General features: G+C 39.8%; 1 protein-coding gene across 1 annotated transcript in view; it reads left to right on the forward strand.

Moving 5' to 3' along the window:
• The window catches only part of GNAS (GNAS complex locus), a 136236-nt gene extending 118790 nt beyond the window's left edge, over window positions 1-17446 (forward strand). The window contains exons 7-13 of the mRNA XM_019548197.1: window positions 848-902; window positions 4866-4939; window positions 7397-7455; window positions 11329-11449; window positions 11950-12080; window positions 12973-13040; window positions 13979-17446. Coding sequence (XP_019403742.1) covers window positions 848-902; window positions 4866-4939; window positions 7397-7455; window positions 11329-11449; window positions 11950-12080; window positions 12973-13040; window positions 13979-14125 — 655 coding nt within the window. The 3' untranslated portion in view covers window positions 14126-17446. The remainder of the gene's footprint in view (window positions 1-847; window positions 903-4865; window positions 4940-7396; window positions 7456-11328; window positions 11450-11949; window positions 12081-12972; window positions 13041-13978) is intronic.
• Window positions 17447-23857: the final 6411 nt, after the last annotated feature.

The following is a 23857-nucleotide window of genomic DNA, read 5'->3' on the forward strand; positions in this document are numbered from 1 at the left end:
GCATTTTTGGAGGCTTTTATGCATTAACTCTGCTTTAAAACCAGTTATTTGCAAAGGAGGTGCACCCTGGGATTTTTGCTTCAAGTTGTAATGAAAGAAAATCAGAAGGGTATGATTTTCTAGAGCAGTGGTGTTCAACCTTCCAGCCCCATGGGCCAGAAGAATGGTAGGGGACCAGTCTGTGGGCCAGATCAAGAATGGGGTCAGCACGTGGTTGGTTTGTGCATGTGGTCTGTGTACCAGCCCAGTTCTGCGTGCCAAATCTGGCCTTGTCCAACCCCGCCGTGCAGACGTGATCCAGTGTGCAGTTGGCACCAAAACAGAAATAAACACAGTTCCTCCATTTTTAGCAAACTGCCGTGCAGTGAGATTTTTAAAAACAATGTTCGTATCTTACTTTAAGTTCATTTTGCCTGAATTTATGTTTGAATTATATTAATGTTCTAATGTTGACAATAGATAATGTTAGCACCATTTATGTCAGTATATGGGTATTTCTATTTATTGACACATTTTATTAGAATGAAACTATTTGTGATTTAAATGGAACTATTTTGTTGAAAATTGTAATGAGATTAGCAGGCTACATGATTGAAGTTGTGTTTCTGGCCCTCTGCTGGATAGTGATAGAAAATGTGACCCATTAATATTGCATGCTATATGCAATATATACAGTTTCTCATTTTTTTTTAAATATGAGATATGAAATGCAAAAAATACCCAGTTACCATGGGAGCTGTTAGTTAAAACACCTAAAAGATATTCTACTCCATATATTGTAATTAAACTTTAAATTTAAATCTCATAATTTGACAATGAAAAAGTTACACTTTATTTTTTTTTCCAGCTTTCTAGACAAGATTGACATAGTCAAACAAAATGAATATACACCATCTGACCAGGTGAGCAAAGTTTCACTATGAAATTCTAAAGTAAACCTTCAACTCTGTCTCCAAGGGTAACTAAGTTTTGAATTTTGCAGTACATTTTTTAGCGCTCTCTTGTCCAGTTGGCAGCTCTGGTCACTAGTGTAGCTGTGGTCACGTGCTGTACAATGTTGAGTAGTGCAATGAAAATTAACTTTACATTTTATATGTTCTCCGTCTCAACTCAAGTGCATAAATGACAATGTACTGTGAAATGAAAAACGGCCCAGGTTAAAGTTCCGTAACAATAAAAGCCATCCCTTTTAAGCATATGAACTGGAGAATAGCAGTAACTAAATCCTCTCCCTGAATATTTGTTATACACATTGCTTTATGTCTCTGATTTGGTTTCTGTTTTCTCAGTGCTCTGTCTCCTGCTATAAGCTAGGTCTTTACCATCAGGTTTGGAGCCACATAACTCTTGGTTAAGGATAATTTCCAGGCCTTTTTGCATATATTACTGTAAAATAAAAGCTAAATTAAATAGCAGGATAGCTTACCAGCCACAAATCTCTCCATTTTAATGTAGTATGTTCTCCATGACTGCATTCTTTTAGTGAATATGAGGTTAAATGCGTTTAGTAATTAAAAGGAACTATCATCAGGACTGACTCAACTTCCTTTGCAAATGACACCCATTTCAAGTTTGGAACAGCATGTCCAGTTAGCAGCAGTTAAATACCAGGCTTTCCAAAACCACAGACACCCTTTGCTCAATCAAAGTGAAGTGATCCAATTTTCATTACATTCCTACAGCCATTCAGTATAACTTTAATTATTTACCAAAAAATGTGTTTTAAAATGCAATTTGGGCCTTAATTTCTAAAACTTAATACTATGTTACAGTATGAGCATTTAAATGAGCTGTGAAACCTAATGATAAGAAACTGGATTAGTTGCTATACCATTACATGCAAAAACTTGGGACAGGCAAAGCACTTGGCAGTTGTCATTCTTTCATACTATGTGGCATGTGTTTTGAATACATAAGCAAAATCTGCATTTGCTGACTTGTGAGAGAGTTGTATGTGTGGCAGGCTTTGATTCTATTTACTAATGTGGTGTTCAGCGTCTCGCATCGTCATGTACTTGCCACTGTGACAAAAGCCTAGCCCAACAAATAGATCCCCACAGGTGGATTCTTGTGCCCATTTGGAGCCTTGGAGCACCATATGGGTTCTGGGATCCACCTTCACAGATCTGACTGAGATCAGGGCCATATCAGACTTATGAGCAAGAAAAGAAATGGAGACATCACCATTTTTTTAATATTTTAGTTTTGAGAAAAGCTTTTTTAATTTGCAAGGTTCAAATCACATGGAACAGAATAAGATCCTGTATGTGAACTGGCTGATCTTCATAAATAAAGGATCTTGTCCCATGCCTGGATCCCTACAATCAGGCCTCCCATTCCAGTCCAGCATTCTTGTTTAATTCCCTGAGGGCTGTCAGGATCTCATTGCAAGATCTAGGACTGAGGTTCCAGCAGTGAAAAGTCAGTCTGAGGCAGAACAAATAAGAAGAACCTTCTGCCAGATAGCATTCTCTTTCAAGTGCAATTCCTTCCCACAGAGAAAAGCAGCTTCTGGAGTTCACATTGAATATTTAATATAAACTTCCCTGATTTTGTAAGTTTTCTGATTGCAGGTGATAATGACATGAATTGTGATTTCTTGTTCAGGGTTATTTCATCCTTATTTGCAGGAAGGATGTATACAAGCATATTCTTACCTACTTAAAACTTTTTCTTTTCTTTTTTTTTTTTTTTTTTTTTTTGTCCCATTATGAAAGCATTCGTTACAGATTTCATCCAACAATTCAGTGGCCCATTTAGTCACACTGGAAAAGAGATTTGTATGTAGGTGTCTTTATCAGTGTGCTTTCTTATTTGTCAGACTATAGATTGTAGTCTTCATGTAGCAGGCAAATGTATGAGGTTTTTTGAAGGATCAGGTCCCCAGCCCCAAACCAGGTATATGCTTAACTTCTTGCATATGCAGAGCCCCATTTAGCCTCACAGGAATTTTATGGGATAGAGGGGCAAAAAATAAAGAATTTTTCCAAAATTTTTTTGAGCACCACTGATGAGAGAACAGTTTAATATCCCTTGCTCCTGAGGTTAAATCACATAGGAATGAATTCAGTATATTCCTCATAAAGGCTGAGTTTCTTATAAACTACTAAGTCATTTATCTCTATTTCCAAGGAGCTTTTTAAAAAGTGAAAAAAATAATATAAAATTGCCTAAACAGTTTTTTCTGAACCAGGAAGGAATGTATAAAAGCTCAGCGCTTCAATTTTTCTTGTTGGAACAGGGCTTTGCTTGTATTATTTATTCTGTGCTTGCTGGGGCCACTGACTTAGGGGAGCCCCATACAGACACCAGGTGATAATGACTGAATGATGTTCTTCAGAGCTGGATGTTTTTGGGCTGCTTTTTTGTTCTGGTTTTATTCTTGTTCTGATGATAAAAGCTCTGAACAATTGCTAGATTTTTCATGTCTAATATTGTAATTATTGAAAAATTTTAAAAAGCATTCCTAACAAGTAAATGTAGTTGAACAGTATTTTAGTACATATATATGAATATATATATATTCCAGTATAAAAACTGTTAAAAATAGCAAGATTATAATTCACTATTAAATGATTAATATGTAGCCATTTTGTTTAATGATTTAACAATATAGTATAACCTTTGGATTTTGTATGGCTTTTACTCTTAAGCTTAAAGAATGACTAATTTATGATTGTTTTACTATAATACTAGTGCAATAGAGAAGTAGCTTTTAATGGGCATATCAATTCTTAAACATTGTACTTCACTCTCATGGTCTTATCTGTATGATTACAAATGAAAGAACCAAGTCTGAGCAGCACCAGAAATTCAAGCCTTTGGTTATTCAGAATGGTATTTGCTACTAGAACATGAACTTTCATGTTATCATTTTATATTAAGCTTGAATAAAATTGTGTTAATTTGTTAATTCTCCTGGAGGCTTTCCACATGCCAGATTGCTGCTTAACCCAACAGATAAAATTGATGGTGGCTTTAACTTATTTTGTTGGGCAGCTTATTTTGTTGGGCTGTATAACAGCTTTCCATCTTTAGAGCCACCTTGTTTGTTTAGCAGCTCCAAAGATCTGATTATATTTTGTGTATCTACGAGAAAGTTGAAATAAAACAGATTTTATAAGGTTTCCCTGCCTAAAAGATTCAGGTGCTTGACTGTCCAGCTCTTACTCTTAATGACTAAGGAGCAGATTCTGAACCCTGTGCCTTTCCCCTGGTTTGAATTATAGCCAAGTGCTATAGCCAACTTTGGTAGCCAAGTACTAGGCAGTTGAGGGGGAAATAGGGAAGAAATGTTACCTGAAGAGCCCTTCATGAGAGATACTGAAGACCAAGGTCTGGAATGTCTCCTCTTACCTGAGCTGTCCTAGCCCTCTACTTTGATGCTGCTCTTCAGAAAAGCTGTATAGCAGCCAGCCTTTGATTTCTTACCATAGGGTATACTGCTGCTTAGTGGAAGAAATTAGCATCTAATTTTGTTGTCTTATATTTTAAACAGTTATTTCCACCTCCCCTTAACTTCAGTGGGAAGGGAAGTGGTGGGCTATCACCCCCAAACTGAGTCTTGTTAGTAGATTCTTTAAAGATCCAGGAGATGCCAGCTGCTGAGTACTTGCATTCGCCAAAGTGGGAGCTGCATATCAGGGCTTGGTGCTTTGGCTCTGATTGTGGAAATGCTTACATTACAAGTTAAGCATTTGCAGACTTAGTTTGAAGGATTTTGCTATCTTCTCTGTGTTCGCAGCAGCACTGAAGATGTTGCCAGTCAGTCATAAATAAGTAATATTTTTTCTTTTCTGAGCTTGAAGGTTTGGAGAATGATTTAATCAGTGCTGTGAACCAATGGCTGTTTCCTTGTTCTCTAGGACCTACTCAGATGCAGAGTTTTGACATCAGGAATATTTGAAACCAAGTTTCAGGTGGACAAAGTAAACTTTCAGTAAGTATCCTCTTTCATTCCATGTGTTCAAGTGCCACATCTGGGTAATATGAATTAGCAAAATGGAGAAGAGGCTACTGTAGTCCTGTTCATATGTTGGAGACTTCCCTATTGCTGAACTTAATGCATAATGGCAAGCAGGTATTTTCACATATTTCTGTTCAGAAACATCATCACTTATGGTTTAAAAATACCATATGCATTGTTCTGTATTTTTCTGCTTTTGATTTCCTCAAGTATATTTTTTCTAAAGCTTTTTGATTATTTGATTCTCCTTTGTTCTGTCTTTGGGCAGGGGGCTGGACTTGATGATCTTCCAAGGTCCCTTCCAGCCCTAATGTCTACGAAATCTTATGAAATCTAAATCTTTCCATAATGTTGAAAATAAGTTTCCTGCTGATTCTGTCTCTTTTTTTTTTTTGGCAAATTTCTTGCGTTTTAAATGGAGCTGATATTAAAATGGCTGCTTTTTTTTTTTTGCTTTTTTTTTTTTTTGTAGCAAATACATATCTAACATTTTATCTTGCCAGAATATGTATTGTGCTCTGGAACCATCAAAGCCAGGAGAGGGAACTGAAAAAAAGTGTTTTTTCTAAGTAATGCAAAAAAAGCAGGGTCATATCAATTTTAATTGCTCAATGATATTTATACATTTAAAAGGTGATGTGTATAAAAACCAAATTCCGGGTTGTCTTCATTCAACTCGTGTCATTCTTGCTGGGAATTGTACATGGTCTGAGCACAAGACGTAGGTTTTGATGATGATCATTTATGCCCAAGTGTGTGCCTGTGGAGAGCCCTGTTGACATCAGTGGGACTTGACATGGTCTTAGGTGTCTGCCCATAAAAGTGTTGCTTTCAGGATCTAAAACTACAATCTGGTTTTGTGAGCTTTTGCAGAAAGGCACTTGGAAGACATGAATTTCTTCGTCGTCTCTATTCTAATCAAACAGCAAATTTTAGAGTTGGAATTTTTTAGAGACATTTTTCATTATTTAGTTCAGTCTCATCTCAGTTTTGGTCCAACCAGTAGTTTGAAACAATTAAATTGCTGCTAAGACTTCTGTAGTCTAAAGCCCCGCTATACAGGACACTGCCTCCCATGTTACAATGACTCAATGTTGACAACATGTTTTCTGAACTCCCTTCACTGTTATCACTGTTGCAAATCTAAATGGTCATTCCCATGTCACTAAACAAACATTTGGGTACAAATCAGACGCACGTGTGAGTTCAGTTTTGCACGCACAACTGAGAATATTGGGGACACCCTATTTTGAGTGTGTTCTTGTGTCCATGAATGTCTTTTTCCTTAGTGCTTTCTTCCCTTCTTTTGTATATGTTTTTTAATCCTTATCTGAGCTGTTTTCTTGGTGATTTTTTTTCCCCTTCCCCACCAAACTTCCTTTCAGTTTGCCTTTGCTTCTTCCTCTCCTTTTGCCTTTTATAAATATTTTGGAAAGTCCCCATTTTTCCCTAACTATGAAGTGATTTTTTTTTTTCTTTTGAACTGCATTTGTGCCTCTCTTTCCCAGCTCTGTTGTCCTGTGTGCATAATAAAAATTTTGAAAGGTGCTTACTCTTTTCCCCTTCCCAGTTTTATGTGCAGCTAGTACTGAAAGGTTGTTTGGCCTGACAAGAAAATGCTGTTGCCTCATCATTGGTCTGTAATTGCTGAACTTAGATCTACAGCATGTCAGAGGAAACCTGTTGCTGCAGAAGTTTTTAACAAAACAAGGACAAATAAAGATTCTTGTGCCAATATGTGTTCAGTTCTTTTTTGCCATGTCTTTTAAAATGTGAATGAGAATAAAAGTACATTAAGTTGTGTGGTTGAAAGCTTTGTTGTATTCAGTGATGAACTGCTAGTTCTCCCTGCAGGTTCCCACAGTCCTCAGTCTTGCTAGGTTTTAGAACTGGGCTGGCCAGCTTCCAAGGCCTGGGGATCCTGTGCCACGTGGGCTGTGTCAAGTGCACTCCCCAGTAGTAAACAACACACTGTTCCCCACTGGTGTACACACCTCTCCACTGATGCACCACCCAAGCTTGCAGATTCAATTTTGCCACCCCCATCTTACCCCAACACACAGTCATAGGCACCCCCCACCACCACCACTACTTCAAGTACCCCTACACATTGCTGCCCCATGGGGGGGTATGATCTCCTCCCAGCGCATGGCCTGGATTCACTTCCAGCTTCCCATGCTGCCCCACCCCTTGAGGCAGAGCTGGGAAGTGGCAGCTGCAAGGGGTGAGGAGATGCCTGGAGATTTTGGAGAAGCAGCAACCAGGTGAAACCCCTGGGGGCTACAGTTTTAACCCCTTGCAGGCCCCCTTGCAGATCACGTAAAAGACAGTTGGACAGCCCTGTTCTAGAAAATGGCAGTTTCCAGGTTGCGTATGTGTGTAGTTTACCTACAGAATCTGTTCTGACTCAAATCTTTTTTTCTGCATTAGCATGTTTGATGTTGGAGGGCAAAGAGATGAACGCCGGAAATGGATCCAGTGTTTTAATGGTAAGATTGGAATTTACTTTCTTCTATAACATGTGAAAAATGAAAGTTAACTGGAAGCTTGTAATATAAATTCTAGATGGTCCCAGCACATGAAATGCAACTCCCTTCCCATTTAGTTGCTTGGAATTGTAGTGTGCCTCTCAATAGCCAGGCTGGCGGGAATCTGTGCTGCCGTGCAATCTTCTCTAACTGTTGAGAAGAGAACACCTTGAGTGAGTGTTTGGGTGGGAAGGAAGTTGAGCTAGGTACAGTAAAATAGTTTATCTGCCTCAGGCTTCCTGCTGTTCTTTAATCACTGTGTTTTCTCACCTGCAACACACCCTGGAATATAATGCACACCTTGTTGTTGTTTTTTAAAGGCAGAATGAATAAAAAAAGATCTTTCCTTGTAGTAACTGCATAGCAGCAGCTAAGGAGCAGAGTCTGCTCACTGTTCTGCTCCCAGAGTGGTGTGTAGATTTTACTTTCAGTTTTGCCAAAAACTGTTCTTACCATATTTTCTCAGATATAATGTGCACAGCAATTTCCAGCAGCTGTTTTTTTTGGGTTTTTTTTTGATGGAAAGTGTGTGTTTGTATGCAAGGAAATATGGTAGTTTTCCTTGTGATTTGCAGTGTGACTGTTCATTTCCAAACTCTGTTCTGTCTTTTCAAACAAAGGCTACACATTTTAATGAATATGTCCACCAGAAATACAGGTGAGCAACTTAGTAAAAATTAGAAAGGCATGTTATGTTGCAAAATGGAAGCCAAATTGCTGACTCGATAGATGCCACTCTTCCTAGTTAGCACTAAAGCCAGTATGGTAGTAACGGACATTTATGGACGGAGATGTCATGTCTTAGATGGAAAAACTGGTTCAGAATACTTCCGGCCATGGTTTACATTGTGTTTTTAAGCTGTTTGCACCTTCCCAGAGTACCAGGCATTTTTACAGTACAACTTGTAAAACTGGGTTTTATAGTACTGGCTAGCTCAGCGGTCCCCTAACTGTGGGTCACAATCCCAAATAGGTTGCCGAAACAGCAGATGGGGTCACAAGAAATAAAATCACTTCAATCTAGGGGCAGGCAAAATACAGCCTGCCAGGCAATTTTATCCAGCCTGCGGGCGCCCACCAACTAATTGTACCCCGCCCAGATCGTGCGCCTCGCTCCCTCTGTGGCCTTGTGCGCGGAAGCGCCCGGCGCAGCCAGCACGCAGCTTCTGGGCAGGGCAGCTGCTGCAACTGCTGGAGCCGCCGGGGGACCCACTTGGCTTCCCCAGCGTCCTTATTGGTCCAGCCACCAGGTAGGGAAGCGGCAGGGGCGGGGGAGCTGCAGCTGGGAGGGAGCACAGAGCCCGTGCCCAGGGGGGGTGACGGGAGTGTTGAGCTCAGGTGGGCAGTGAGTGGGAGGGCGGGGGGGTGTAGGGACCCCCCCACACTCCACCCCTGTGGTGCACAGCCCCCACTGCAAGCAGCAGCAGCGGTGGGCACTTGAGGCCCTTGTGGCTTGCACAGGTGCTGCTGCCCAGTGGTGTGTGGCTCCAGCCAATGCTGCATGGGGGGGCAAGGAACGCATCCAGGCCAGACTGCCTCTATTGCGTGAGGCTCCCTGTGGCACTCCTGGTACTCAGATGCCACTGGGATAAGCCCTGCGTGATGGAGCTCAGCCAGCTGCCTTCCCTGCCCCCTGCAATGCAGGTCCTAGGACTCCACTGAAAGTGGAGGGGAGCCCTGTCCCTGCTTCCTGGTGGAGTCTCAGGATCTGCATGGCAGAGGGCAGTGAAGGCAGCCAGCTCCATTGCGTGGGGCTTCTCTGGTGGTATGTGAGTGCTGGGGGCTGCATGTGCAGCACAGGGAGCCCCCCACAATAGAGGCGGGATAGCCTGGCTGCACTCCATGCCCCCATGTGCAGCGCTGGCCAGTCGTGCACCACCAAGCAGCAGTGCCTGCGCTGGGCCACACATGCCCTGAGCGCCCACTGCCTGCTGCTACTGCCACCACCAGCAGCAGGGGCTGTGCACCATAGAGGGAATGTGGGGGGGTCCCCAAATCCCCCCCCCATCCTCCCTCACCCTGCCCCCACATTTGCCCCCAACTTAACGTATGCCCCCCCCACACACAGCCACATGCCCATGCCCTACACTCACAACCCCGCTACGTGTACATCCCTCAGCATACCCTATTGTCCCACCCCAACCACACCTTACACACAATATACAAGAATAAGACTTTATTTTTTAGTTAATATGCAATCACCATATATATATATATATATATATATATACACACACACACACACACACACACACTACACAGACACAAATCATTACAAAATATTTTTTGTAATGGAATTAAAATAGTATATATTAGAATTTGTAATAGAATTAAAATAGTATAGTAGGTGTTCTATACTGAGCATTATGCTGCTTTGCTGCTGTTTTGTTGCTTTGCTGCTGTTTTGTTTTTATTGGCATCTGAGGTTCTGTGAATTTTCAAGTGTTAAAATGGGGTCACATTGGAAAATAGTTTGAAAATAGTTTGGGAAGCATTGGGTTAGATCCTATCTGAATTGGCCAGGAAAATGTGTAATCTTCCTGCTATGAAGAACTGTGTGCAAGCTTGTTTTTTTCTAATTCTAACAGCTTCCAAGTGTGGTAGGGCATAAAGATACTGTGCACTTTTCACAAGAGCAGGGGTGCTGTGGTCAAGGTTCAGTTAAGGGAACTGCATTTCTCCCTGAACTCCCCACACAGTTTAACTGCGTGTTCCCCTTTTGTCCAGTCTTAGTCTGGTTTCTATAGCACTGCTGCATTCTTCACTGTAGATGCCTGTATCTGAGTGGAATATGAAATATTGCTTTTGTTAACATGATTTCATAAAGCCAGAGTGAGTAAAAAATGTTTAAGGGGCGGGGGGAAGAAATTTCACATAATTCCTCCTTTTCTCTAGACCAGCTGTATGGGATCCTACAGGAAGGAAGATGTTAAATAGAATATAGTTTACTGTTTATATAGCTACAGTTGCTGCATTATTTTTTGGATGCTTGGGGAGATGCATGGGACTACTGTGCAATATTTTCTTTCACCCTACTGATAAAAGATCCATTCAGTTTTCACCTCTGCTTCTTCCTGTTCCCATTGCCTCATGATCTGACTCATCTCTCCTGCTGTTGAATTTGGAGGCAGATGAGCTTGGAAGCGAGTGTGAGGGGTGTAGAGGATCACAGCCACATAGAAGCACAGAATCCCCGGTTCTGTGAGTCTGTGGATGAGGCAGTGGCCCTCTGAGTGGTGTAGTACGTATTGGGAGGAGTTAAGACTACAACCATGATTTTGCAGTGATGCATCTTCACTTTTAAGTTTTTACTTTTCTTTCCTTTCCTTTTCTCCAGTCATCTTTCTTCTGCTGTCTCTGAGAAATACCTAGAAAGAAGGTTTTGGGAAGGGCCATACTAATGTGATTTCAGTTTTAGTGTCATGGAAGCAAAAGGGCAGTTGCCCGGTAATATGTCTCAAAGGTATTTTTGCCTTTTCCTCTTCCCCCATAGGCTCCTTAGAGTTCCTGTCTAAAAAAACTAAATATCTTCTTTTCTGTGCATCTTTTCTTCTATTGTTGCTTTTTCTTTCTTTCTCCAGTTTCTGAGTCTATTTTTTCTCTCCTGATCTGCATTCAGTATCCTGCTTCACATCCTGTTCTTTGACCTACCACTTTCCTTTCCCTTATACTTTCTTCCCTCTTTTGTATTTTTTACATTTAGAAAGCAATAGCGTTCGGCCAGCCCCTCCTCACCTTAGCAGTGCTAGAAACTTTACAGTTTTGTCGAAGCCTGTGGGTCTTGACTAGTTCTAAAGGATCTTTATATTAATTATTGGGTGTCTCTTAATTTAGATGTGACTGCTATCATATTTGTGGTGGCCAGCAGTAGCTACAACATGGTTATACGAGAGGACAATCAGACCAATCGGCTTCAAGAAGCACTAAACCTCTTCAAGAGTATCTGGAACAACAGGTCCATGAATTGAAGTTTGATCATTAATTTCATACACGCTTGTAATCCCGCATTATATTTATGAAGTTAAACTTTGTTAGAAGATGGCTCATTTTCTGCTTGATGTGGCCCAGTCAATCATTGTCTTTAATCACTACAGTAGGACTGTTTATATTAACACTGTTATACTTTAATTAAAACTACAGAAGATGGAAAAATGGTAATCATAATGTAGTTAGGAAGAGGATTTGGCATAAATTGTTGTAGTAATTGATTATAGTCTCTAAAGCAGCAGTTCCCAATCTGTGGTATGGGGCCCACCAGTGGCACGTGTTAACAGATTTATTATACTTACTTTTATATGACAAAAAATTGCTGATAAGGTTGTATCATTTTAAATTGGTGGTGCGCAATCTGGCAGAGTTTGGGTACTGCTGCTCTAAAGTGTAGTCCATTACGTTTCTTTGAATTTTTTTAATCAGGTATGTTATCTAACAGTATTTTCCTCCAACTTTCTGCAGGTGGCTACGGACCATTTCAGTAATTCTTTTCCTGAATAAACAGGATTTGCTAGCAGAGAAAGTTTTGGCAGGGAAATCCAAAATTGAAGACTACTTTCCAGAATTTGCTCGCTACACTACACCAGATGATGGTAAGAACATTTGTCTCCTTTTAGCTGAGCTGTATCATGAAATTAGGGCTTCCCTGAGCTGTAGTGTGTGTTAATTGCACGTAGAATTTTTCTTGGATTCTGCTGCAGTTCATTTTGAGTTAAGCAAATTTCTGAAATAGAAGGGGTTACTTTTCAGGTGAACTGCAATGTCAAGTGTGTACATACAAAGAAGGGGCTTTGTCATTTGGGCCTATAGGCAAAAAAATATTTATCATCTCTGCATGCTATCATTTTATTCCACGCTTTGAGGTTGGACTGCACTGCAGCCTCAGAGTAATGGTGGCTTGTTGCACTACTCAGAGGTGCAGGATAAGGGGGGCGTTGGTGGGTTTTGAAAGAACTAGAATTTATTTGTCCTTTTCCCTGAAGTGGTTGGTAGCAGAGAGTTTGGATAGGAGTGGTCAAAAGGTCTATCTCTTTAAAGGGAATCTCTAAGAAAGCTTCATCTTGTAGGATTGTATGGTCCTTTAGCAATATACTTATTACAGCCCATCTCTTTTTTGATAATCAGTCTTCCTTTGCTTGCAAGCAGACTAATGCAGCTCAACCCAGTCAGTGGTAGTAACACTTAAATGGTGATATAGATTTACCTGATGGTTCCTTGCAGAAAGCTATATTTGCACTAGTATTTCCTGAAATACTGGTATTGTGGGCATTGGCATTCCCTTGCTTTCCTGGAGGTTTTTTTGTTTGTTTTAACTAATAATCTGTTTTGCCTAATAATCTGTATTGAGAAAGTTATTCCTATTGCATTTGAGTAGAAAGCAAGTGCCGATTCAAAAAGTGTATGGTCCTTTGGTAAGTAATGATTTTTAAGACTTGTTGCCTTGAAACTTATGCTTTAACAAGACACTTATTGTATTATTATCAGCAACACCAGAGCCTGGTGAGGATCCCAGAGTTACAAGGGCCAAGTATTTTATTAGAGATGAGTTTCTTGTAAGTAATTATTTTCCTTGGTATTACTTATATATGGTTTTTACCATACACTTAACTGTTTTACTATCACAGTATTGCTAGCCTACTTTTTTCCAGTGTTTCATATTTAACCCTTGTACTGCTTAACTGTTCGGGTAGGGGTTGGTAGAGCTTTACACAGGTTGTAGTTAAATTATTCAAAAGCAAGGCTTTTTAAAATAAGGTAATCAAATTCTCAGTTGGGGAGAATCAGTAATCCTTAAACTGTGGATTGGGGAAATGTGTGAAATCTTTCCTCCATTGGCGTTGGTGGGGATTGGATTTCACATAGTATGTCATTTCTAAAAGGAGAGGTGGTTCAAGTCAGTGTAACAGCTGCTGAATATTGGCATGTCCCCTTCAGTTTTCATCACCTCACTGTTCAGTTGATGCTTTGAATATAAATGATTTGTTTTATGTATTTTACAAATACCAGAAATGGATTTCATTGCTATGTAGATACAGAGTAGTGCGCCAAAAATTGGGACTAAAGTACATTGAACAAAACAAACACGGAGACAGACTGTGGGTTGTAAAGAGGGGCTAATGGTTCACATGTTGAGGCAAAATTCAGTCTGCTGGATGCATAAATTGTTGGATAAATCCCCAACAGTGGCACACAAACTTTTCCTATGAGTATAATTTGGTGAAGTCCTCTTATTTTGTAGTTCTGTTGCAGTCCCAAGCATTCGACACCCTTTTCCACATGCAGCCCTTTATCCTACAAGTTATATCCTTTGGGGGAAATACTAATCTCATTGAAGTTCAGGAAAGTTTTGTCTCTGACTTGACTGGAATAAGGATTTTCCCCTTTGAAAACACAGCATGTGTACATGCATGCTCACAGTCAGCTGAGGCTTGGAAACATTGCTTTTTCCACTCAATGTATTTTAACGCAATTTTCTGTATTGTTCATACAGAGAATCAGCACAGCAAGTGGAGATGGAAGGCACTACTGCTATCCTCACTTCACATGTGCAGTGGATACAGAAAACATCCGGAGGGTTTTCAATGACTGTCGGGACATTATTCAACGGATGCACCTTCGCCAATATGAGTTGTTGTGATGGAGAGCGCTTTTTTCTGTGTTTTGGACTCCTTATTCCTTATTAAAAAGAAAAACAAACAAAAAACACAAAATAAACAAAAACAAAAAACCCTTGCCCACATAGGGTGGAAGAAAACTGTTGCAGTCTCCCTCTGATTTGCACCCCTCGACTTTTTTTTTTCCTTGCTGGACAGTAGCAGCACTTCTAAGCTTGCTTGTGTCCCCCTCGGACAGTTGGAGATGGCTCCTAAACTTAAAGGCCGTTTCCTTGGGGATTCCCTAACACTGTTATTAACAAAAAAAAATTAATAATTGTAAAGCCCTGAATGTGGAGTGCCTGAAAGAATTGGGGATAATTTTTTTTAAAGTAAAACAAAAAAATTGGGGAGAGAAAACTTTATGTAATTTAGCACTGTTGTGGGCATAATCATATAACCCATGATCTCAACTTTGTATCCATTCACTGCATCAGACAAAAGAAGGTGCCAAGTCACAGACCAAGTTTGAAGACAGACACTTCTTGAGTTTGGTTCTCTGACTGTAATGTGGCTTTGAACGGAAATACTGACAATTCTGCAAAAGACCTAGACAGTGCAAAAACCAACTGCTACCTTTCAGAAGGGTATTTTTAAATCCAGTCTTAGTGGTCTTTAGACAACCGTGGACATTATGAATTGAACTGCGTAAGGCCTGTGATTGCAGAAAGAGTTAACCACACACTGTTTTCAGTTTGTCCACTGATGATCCTGTCTGCTATAAAAATCATTATCTGGACAGTAGTCCTCACAGTCTTTCCCTTCTCTTTCTTCTTCCCTCCCCTCATTTTTTATTTTACTGCTGGATTATTATTCTTGTACAGACTGTAAAATGTATTATTTTGTACAACTTTATTGAAAAAAATAACTTGTAGAAGATCTTTGTGCCTTGATTATGGCTGTACCTGTACAATGAGCTAAGATGTAAGTATGTTTGATTGCGCTGTACAGCTTTGTCAACCCTATCTGCAGCATTAGCTCAAGGTAGGGAAAATTTATCTGTAGTTTAGTTTTTCTGGTTTATAAAAGAAGGAAAAATACTGTTTAGTAAAAAAAAAAAGAAAAAAAAAGTACAAATTGTGCAAACTTAACCACTTTAAAAGTGAGGTCTTCAACAAGTGACCAGATGTTGCAGCATCATGCTTTTTAATTTTTAGCTTTAATTCATTTAAATCTCTATCCAAATGCAAAACATGGCTTGTTTCTACATAAACCAAATTTTGCTACAAATTATAAATGTTAGTCTTTGGTCATTCATAATCCTTTTCGCAAAAGACAAAAAAAAAAAACCAGAACAAAAACAGACACATAGGCATCATGCAGGTCTGGTGACCATCTGTAGACTGGGCCAAATACCCCACCAACCTCCACTATACTCCGTGGGCATAATACTACCAGAATGACAAGGTGTGCACTGCCCTTGGATTTGGCCACTGAATTCCAGTTTCAAATGACATTTTTATTTCTCTTTTAATAAAGAGATACCTTAGAACCTTTTGTTTTATATTAACTATATAAGTAGCTTAAAGTGAAGATGTGTGGATTTTTTTCTTAAACTTGAATAATTTATGCAAATTATATGCTTAGAACAACATGTGGTACAGTAAAAAGAAAAAGAGCAAAAATCACTGTAGCAATAAGAGAGCATGTAATTTTAGTAACTACTACACTGCTTTATATTTTATACCTAGGTGTTTTATGTCTCTGTGAGTGTGTTACTTTTTCATGTGTCTAAACCTTCGTGTACAATTTGTACAAAGTCAGAAATTACAGCTGTAATAACACATCTAGCACAGTGTTAGCCTATATTACTCAAGCACCTCTCTTCCCCTCTCCCCGCACCCCTAAACCAATCTGGATAGTAACGCAGCAAATTTGAAACAAACTTCCCTCTTTCCCTTTCACGCTAGCTTTTTTTTCTTTTCTGTTGTGTTTTGTTTTATGGTCCCCCCCCCCCGAACTTCTTGTTGGCTTCTCTTTGGGAAGAGGTCCAGTTTAAATTAAAGGTAGGGTGTGGTCAGGGATGGCTGCATGGCTAGATCTGCTCCAGGTGCCAGATGCCTCTTTAATTAAGAACTGCGACTTTTCAGACTTGTGAGCTGGTGCTGCTAACCCTTTGAGGGAATGAACCACCTCAGTCTCTCCACACACTTGGAAAGCAAGGACTAGGTGGAGTTGGTCTCATTCCCCTTTCACACAGAACTGTAGCGATTTTTCAGAGGACACTAATTGTCTTAAAAAAACCCAACAAAAACAAAACTTTTGGCTGCAGTTACTACTCAGATTTGAAAAAACCTGTCTGTCCAGTTCACACATTCAGAAAGCTGCTATCTTGAAGGTTATGAAATGATAGAAGATCTTGTCTGACCTAAAATAGCCCTACTCAATACAAGAATGTATCTAGTGCCTGCAGATTAAGGGCTGGGGTTTCACAAGGGTAAAAGTTGGATGCAAAAAGAGGAAATAAAATGTGAGCCTTAATTTATGTTATAGGAGCCAAAACCATGAAATGTAGTGCCAACCCATATCTTCTTCTGCCTGGAAGGAGTTGGTAGAAAACACCAATTTTGAAAGTGGGGAAAACCTCCAGTGGCATGGAATATAATGACTGATCTGAGAGAGAGAAAATACCACCTTTAAACAGAAAGCAATGCTAACTCCTTCCTCTAGTGATGGAAGGATACATAAGCATAGGTAACAAAGAAGAAATATATAAGATTATAATGTTTTAAGAAACTTTCCTATAAAGCGTTTTGTGAAAGGGAATATTTAGGAGATGCTTTTTTTTTTAATTTTAAAAAAGGAAAGGAAAAAAAGACTATTCAAAACGGTCGGGTTGCACATGTTTGGAGAGTGTGTGTGTGTGCGCGTCTTAATGTCAGTATTGCCTTTGTTAGTCTCTTTTATTAGTCCATGCAGCTTGGTGGCCTGGTAAACGCAAGTCTTATTTTTAACAGCTTTTTTTGTTTTGTTTTTATTTTTAATACAAAAACATAAAGCTTTAATGCTTGCTATTTAATTAGTAACTCTGTGTTTTCTTCTGTCTCTAATTTAGTGGCCATACTTTGCAGTTATTTGAACCATTCCAACATAATTCTTACCCATATTTTCCTAGTTTTTGGGGGGGTTTCTGTTTATTTATTTGAATTTCTTCCTTTTTTCATAACTTAGGACTGTCATTTTTGTCTCATTCACCTCTTCAGGAATTTCTGACCTTACAGCCAAAACTTTACTTGTTCTACTCACACTTCAGCATCATGATGAATACTAAAATACCTGCAAATGTAAACACTACCACTTTTATTAATAAAACAAAATGCAGTGTTTTAGGGCACATTTGCATCACTATAGTTAAGGTTGTGTCAGTATTTCCATTATAAACCCATAGAGGATCTATATCTTGGCACTAAATTACCCCAACCTAAATCTTTGCCATGCTCAAGCATGATTTGGTGGGTTGGCTTTTAAACAATTTCCAACACAAACTTTTGTTTCCGTTTTAAGTTATACAACTGTTTTGTTGAATGGGGGGGTTGGTTTAAAAAAATTATTGGTTCAAGATTATTTTTGGCACTTGTATAACTCAAAAAGTTTTGATTTAAAAACGCACCCTTTGGCAAGCCAGTAACCTCCAATATGGTCTGATCACTTTGGGTATTTTGTAAAAATAATAATAAATAGTAGAAATGTTGTGGTTTCAAAATCAGCTACTGTGCATTTGCAATAACTTTTCAACCCAAGGATTTTTAGCAATGTGGACTTGGTGCACGTATTCGGCAGCCGGTGTGATGCAGTAGACTTGTCTCAAGAGCTGTTTCTTGTGGTGTCTTAAGGGAAAGAGTCTGTGAACTAGGGAGTGTTTACTCTACAGACCCTGGCTCTGATGGCATCGAAAATGAAGGGTGAAGCCCCAGCCCCACTGGAATCAACAGGACTTTAGCTTTGACTTCACTGGGGCATGCATATCACCCTGAGTCTGTGAATGAAAGTTAACCTGAGGAGCTGAAGCTGATTCTATTGCATTATACTGCCCACTTTCACAATTTGGCATATGCAGCAAAATAGTTTCTAACCAATAAATCTATGCATAGAACGATTGATTTATAAGCTTTTCTATAGTTCTTGCTAGTACTGTAGTACTTGTAACCATTATTGGATTTATTCTTGCAGTGCTTCTGAGGTACGGTGGTTGTGTTATATCTCCACTTTTATAAATGAGGTAGAGAAATTACATAATTTACTGAAGATCATAGAGGACACTAGTGGCAGATTTGGAGATGAGCCCAGCTCATCTATGTATCAGTCCAGTGCCTTAGGAATCAAACCAGTGGTGATTTGGTACTATGCAAATGTCCAAGATTACAGAAGGTAATTTTGAGCTATCAAAAAATGTATTTTAGAGGCAAAAACTCTCCGTGCCTCTTGATCCAAAAGATGTATATGTAGTTAAATGGGACCAACTCCCATAAAAGTACAATAGGATTAATTCTAAAAGCAGGATGAAGCCCAGGGAGAGTCATCAAGGCTCTCAACAAGTAACAGGGACTAATTCCTTACTTATAATGAGTTTGCACCAATATGAAAAGATTTACAGGCAAAAATCTGCTTACATTCCCAAAGGAAAACCGTAACCCCTACCCCATGCTTTCCTCAGCTTGATATTTCTAAAAGTTTGTTTCTAAGGGGAGAAACTTATCTTGGTCAACAAACGTGGAAATATTCTTCTTCCTTTTTTAAATAAAATAAGCTACAGAGGAGATTTCTGACGTGGAAGTATGCAAGATGAAAATCACTGCATTTGGCAACTATGGCAAGGTAGACACTCCAGGTTTTAATAGACTGAATCAGTTTTCATCCTATTTTAATACATGTGAATTCATCAGAAAACTGGCCTTGTAGCCCATTTGTTTAACTGCTAAGCATGGAAGTCTTGTTTTATCCCTCCTGTAATCTTCTAATGTTTTGAGCTGAGACAAATTGGGTGCAGGTTTCAGGGTTGAACAATGCTTTAAGGGGGTGAAGGCAGAACCTGTGTGTAGTCGGTCCCAGATTCCTGCGGCAGATGAACAAGGGGAAAGGTTTTTCCTAATTGCCAACCTGGCAGACTCAGCCTGGGCTCCAAGCTCCTCTCTTTATGTGTATCATCATCAGTAAGAGAGTTCAGGAAGCCTTATGCAATGAGGTGCAACTGATTGAAACCTAAACAAACAGCTCTGCTGGGCTGAGATAACAAGAGCAAAAAAGTGTACCTTATTTCATAAAGTCTTGAGATGGGTTGCTGGATACGAGCTGGGTGCTGATCTGTTACGCAAGAGTCATTTTTTAAGAATGGTCTGCACTTAAAAGGCTTGGATGCAGGTAGACAGGTGCAAGACATTTCACAACTGAAGACTGAAATTAATCCCCTTTGCCTGCCTTAATTCACCCAGTGTTGGTATTAAATGTGTATGTAATGCCTTGTGGCAACTTCATGCCTCAATTCATAGTCAATGTGAAAAAGAGCAGGTAGAAACAGGTTGAAGAGGCAGTGCTGTTAGAAAGTATCTTGGTTTTGTTAGCCTGTTTGACAATCTAAAAAATGTTTGTGGGCCTTCACTTGTGAGCATAAAAAGTGGAGTATAGTGGGTTTTATTTATAGTTCTCCTGTGCCAGGTACCACCTAAGACTTAATGTATATTACTCTTAAATATGCTGGGGTGAAGCAGAGGATCGGGCAGAGAACAGGAGTTCTTTAGGATTAGGAACCACCCCATCAGTCTCATGAATACGGAATTAGTAAGGACCGTTTTAAAGAGTTTCCATTCAAGTTCATTTGCATTAAAGTACCCCTATTGAGTGTGTGTAATATTTCTATAGAAGGGAGTTTGAAACCCTAACATATGCCAGGTTGTTAATAGAAAGCTCTTTAAATCTTTTATAAACCTAAAGCTGAAGGAAGGTGGGGAGGAGTTATTAATGATTCTCAGTGGTCATAATCTGAATTCTCTTCTTTTCTTGGAGGCGCAATGTGCAAAAGGAAGTGTGCAAGATGGACAGGTTATATATGAAAGGCTTTGGCATTAACTATGATTTCTATTATACATTTCCCACGAAGTAAGGCTGTTCTGGGCTACAAAATTACATACTTACAACCAGCTCCAGGAGACAAGCAGTGGTGCACAAACCATCCTAATTAATGACATACCTGTGATGTAAAGCTAGGGACCTTGTAACTAGATTGTTTGGTCCAGTGGTATATAAGCCACTGCCATTGGGTTGTGCTACTTTCTCCTTCCCAGCTGTGCTCTTGTGGCTTCTATTTTTGATCTGAGGGAATGGAGTAGCTATGAAAAAGTTAGCATGAGGCCATGCTCTGGACGATCAAAGGAAATGGAGAAAATGAGACCCGGTGTTGTTCTAATTACAAGTGGGCCTGCATACAAGTCTATGCCAGAGATTGGCAGCATTTTTGGGCAGAATCCCAAAAAACAACCTGGACTTGTAAGATGTTGGTGTGCCGGGGGCAGACATTGGGGAGCCCGGCCCTTGTGGCAGTGCACCCCCAGCCCCTTCCCTGCCACATGAACTGAGGCACACGTGCTGAGCAAAATGCCTTTGCGTGCCACACTCTAGCACCTGTGCCGGGGGTTGCCTACCCCTGGTCTATGCTATGTTTTCTGGTTCTGTTTTGGGGAAAAATTTATTTTTCCCTGAGTAAAAGTCAGTAACTTATAGGTGAGAACTGTTACAAAACCCCACAGGAGACCCAAATAACTAGGGAAAGGCCCCAAAGGATTCAATGAACTAAAACACTAAAAGAACAAACGTACTAAAAAATTCTGACTTTATTTGAGCGTACAATAGAAATATATACTGCAAATACCAAAGTCAAGACTGGAAAGGCCTGATAGACTGATCCCCATGCAAGAGTTGAGAGCAATATTTTTATGGTTCCCTTTGGAGGAAAAAAAGGAGTAGACTTATCATTAGAACAATACAGTGCATAGGCCTTTACCGACCTCATCGGGAAAACGAGCATTGGCAGCTAGGAATAATTTTGTGTTTCCCAAGTTAGTTACCTAGTTTGGCCTCATAACTTTTTTTTTTTCCTCCAAAGCAGTGCAAGTTATTCGATTAAAAAGATCAGGATGCCCCAAACTAAAAAACATGGCTGCAAAAACACAATAGCCAGGTTCAGGGGAAACTTGCAGGACTGAATTGAAATGTAAGCTTCATGGGCATTGTTTGGCGCACAGATCTAGTCATTAGGAGGTCTAGATGCTCTGTAGGTCTCATTAAATTGGTACATGGACATGTTGTGAGGCTATACGCTATTTACTATGTGTTACAATAGTTTATCTGTTTGACAAGCATTTTATAAAGAAATTACCATCTCGTTTCATCTGTAATCAGTGACTACTCGTGCTTTCCCTGCTCCCTGTTCACCACCTTTCTGTTTCCTCTCTAAAGCTTTTTAAGTTGCCTAGCAAAAGTGTCCAAGTTACAGTATCTAGAATAACAAATTGTCTCCATTAGTTGCAAATTTTAGGGTCAACAGATGTGCTAATCTTGCAGTTCTGCTCCAGGAGGAAGAATTTCTTTATCCAGATCTCATTAGCTTAACTTGGTGCTGCTATATTTTACTGGTGAATCTGAAAATGATTAGTATTGTATCTATTTATGAATACTGGTTTGGGTTCTAAAGGGCTACAGGTTATTGAAATGCAGGCTTCTGCAAAAACATTGTGGAGCTGAGAGTAATTAGCTTAGCAGGGCTGAACTTAGTGAATGGCAAATATTCTGGTATGAGGGCCACTCTTCCACTTTGGGATTTCTATTTGATTTTATCCTGATAAGCTTCAGTTTGCAAAAGTATTTTCCATTCTTGTACAATGTCACTGGCCATCTTACAGCTAGTGCATGCAGAGCTCTTTACAGTCAGTAATGTTCACAACAGCCCTCAGGTAGGAAGTCTGCTGACGTTCATGCGGCTTATCTCTAGCAGGGATGGAATTTGAACTAAGGCTTTGATGCTCAATCCACTGCATATTCCTCTGGACCACGATGCATCACATCAAGCAATTGTGCCTGTAACAGGAGAAAGTCCTTTCTGTTTGTTTATTGGAAAGTGGAAAAATTTCTAGGAGAGTCAGGTAAATTTTAACTGCTTTCATAATGCATCATTAAAAGTTGTGCTGAAACCTGGGAAAAGCACTGGTGTATATGGGAAGGTACAGGAACTCCAAAGGGACATCAACATAGTTTCTATTTAGAGTTTTATAAAAGCTTAGTTGGCAAATGTTGGAAAATTTAGAACACTTAATGAGAATTTCAGTGATGCTTTGAGGCTGTTGCTCCTCTCTCACTTTGCCTGATGTTTATTGAAGGGTGGGAGTGGGATTGGCTGCCTTGCTTTTTCTGCAAGGGGTCAATCGGCTGAAGTTCCCTAGTTCTCCTTTCCAAGACTGCTGGAAATAACTGCTCTGAGTATTGTTCATTCTTACAAAAAAGTAAAAAAAAAAAAATTATTTTCTGTTACAGTAAGCAAAATAAAGAACTAAAACTGTATGAAGGCTTAACTTATTTTAGGTTTAAGACCTAGTCACTAAAACCACTAACGTGATTTATTGCTAATATTTCTCAATCCTAAATAATGCTGTGGACCACTGAATCCTGCCATAGGTGGGTAAGTAGTGAGGTTCGTAGTACTGCTGTGATTGTTGTCTCTACAACTAATTGAAGTCCTGCCCATTGTTGCTGGGAGAATTGTTCAGCCTGTCCTGGGACTGCTTATGGAGGTTACAAACATTTTGATAGTGCTTAAATTAACACAATTGCCCAGATGCACTGGTCCAGACATACTGCTAAAACAATGCGGAGGGCCCTCCAACTTTAAGGAGAGAAGGGAGTGGGATGGTCCCCTACCATGGATACACAGACCTCTGCTATACTTTGGGCATCCTGAAGAAAGTTTGGTCTGAAGCTTTATGATTTATGTATTAAATGCACTACTGTGTCTCCAGGGAATGAGCCAGCCAGCAGTGCCATTAAAAGATTTAGTAACATTTATTGACTCTGGTTTAGACTCCAATGATGTTATCCCTTGCCCTTGCTTCCTCAAGTGTCTCCTTACTGTTCTAGCATTCATTGCACCATGTTTGACACTAGATTGTAAGCTCTTTGGAGCAGGAGCCTGGTCTGTATTACAGAATGCCCAGCACAGGCATTGATGCTTTTTAGCTGTGACACCATAGGCATCACCATCCTCTGCTCCAAGCATACGATGGTTCACTTCAACCTGCTTTCTCTAATAGAAATGCAAAGCAATACGTACATTTAAAACGATGTGGGGGGCGGGACATACCATAGCACTGCATGCCTAATTCTTCACCTGAGGAGAATGAGAGCATGGTCCAGAAGCGGCAATGTTAGTCATGTTTTTTAATGCCCTACTGGGAAGTGCCCTGATACGATGGTGAAAGAAGGAGGTACAAAAATCTGTAGCAACTAGTTTAATGCAGTTCTGGAGAAAAGTGAGATGCTCTGGCTTGTGCATTATCAGCAGAATTGTTAACTGTTTTTCAAGATGTGAGCCAGGTTCTGCCTTCTATAGATGGTCACAATCTGTAAGTGTAACAGGGTAAAGTTTGGGCTGTTAGACTAACTGGAATGGTTTTTGGGTGTGTGTTTTTTGTGTTGTTGTGGGGGGTTTTTAGTGGAAGTCGCAGTGTAGTTTT

The sequence above is a fragment of the Crocodylus porosus genome, unplaced genomic scaffold (assembly GCF_001723895.1).
Source record: "Crocodylus porosus isolate Cpor-Errol unplaced genomic scaffold, CroPor_comp1, whole genome shotgun sequence".
In the NCBI taxonomy this organism is placed as follows: domain Eukaryota; kingdom Metazoa; phylum Chordata; order Crocodylia; family Crocodylidae; genus Crocodylus; species Crocodylus porosus.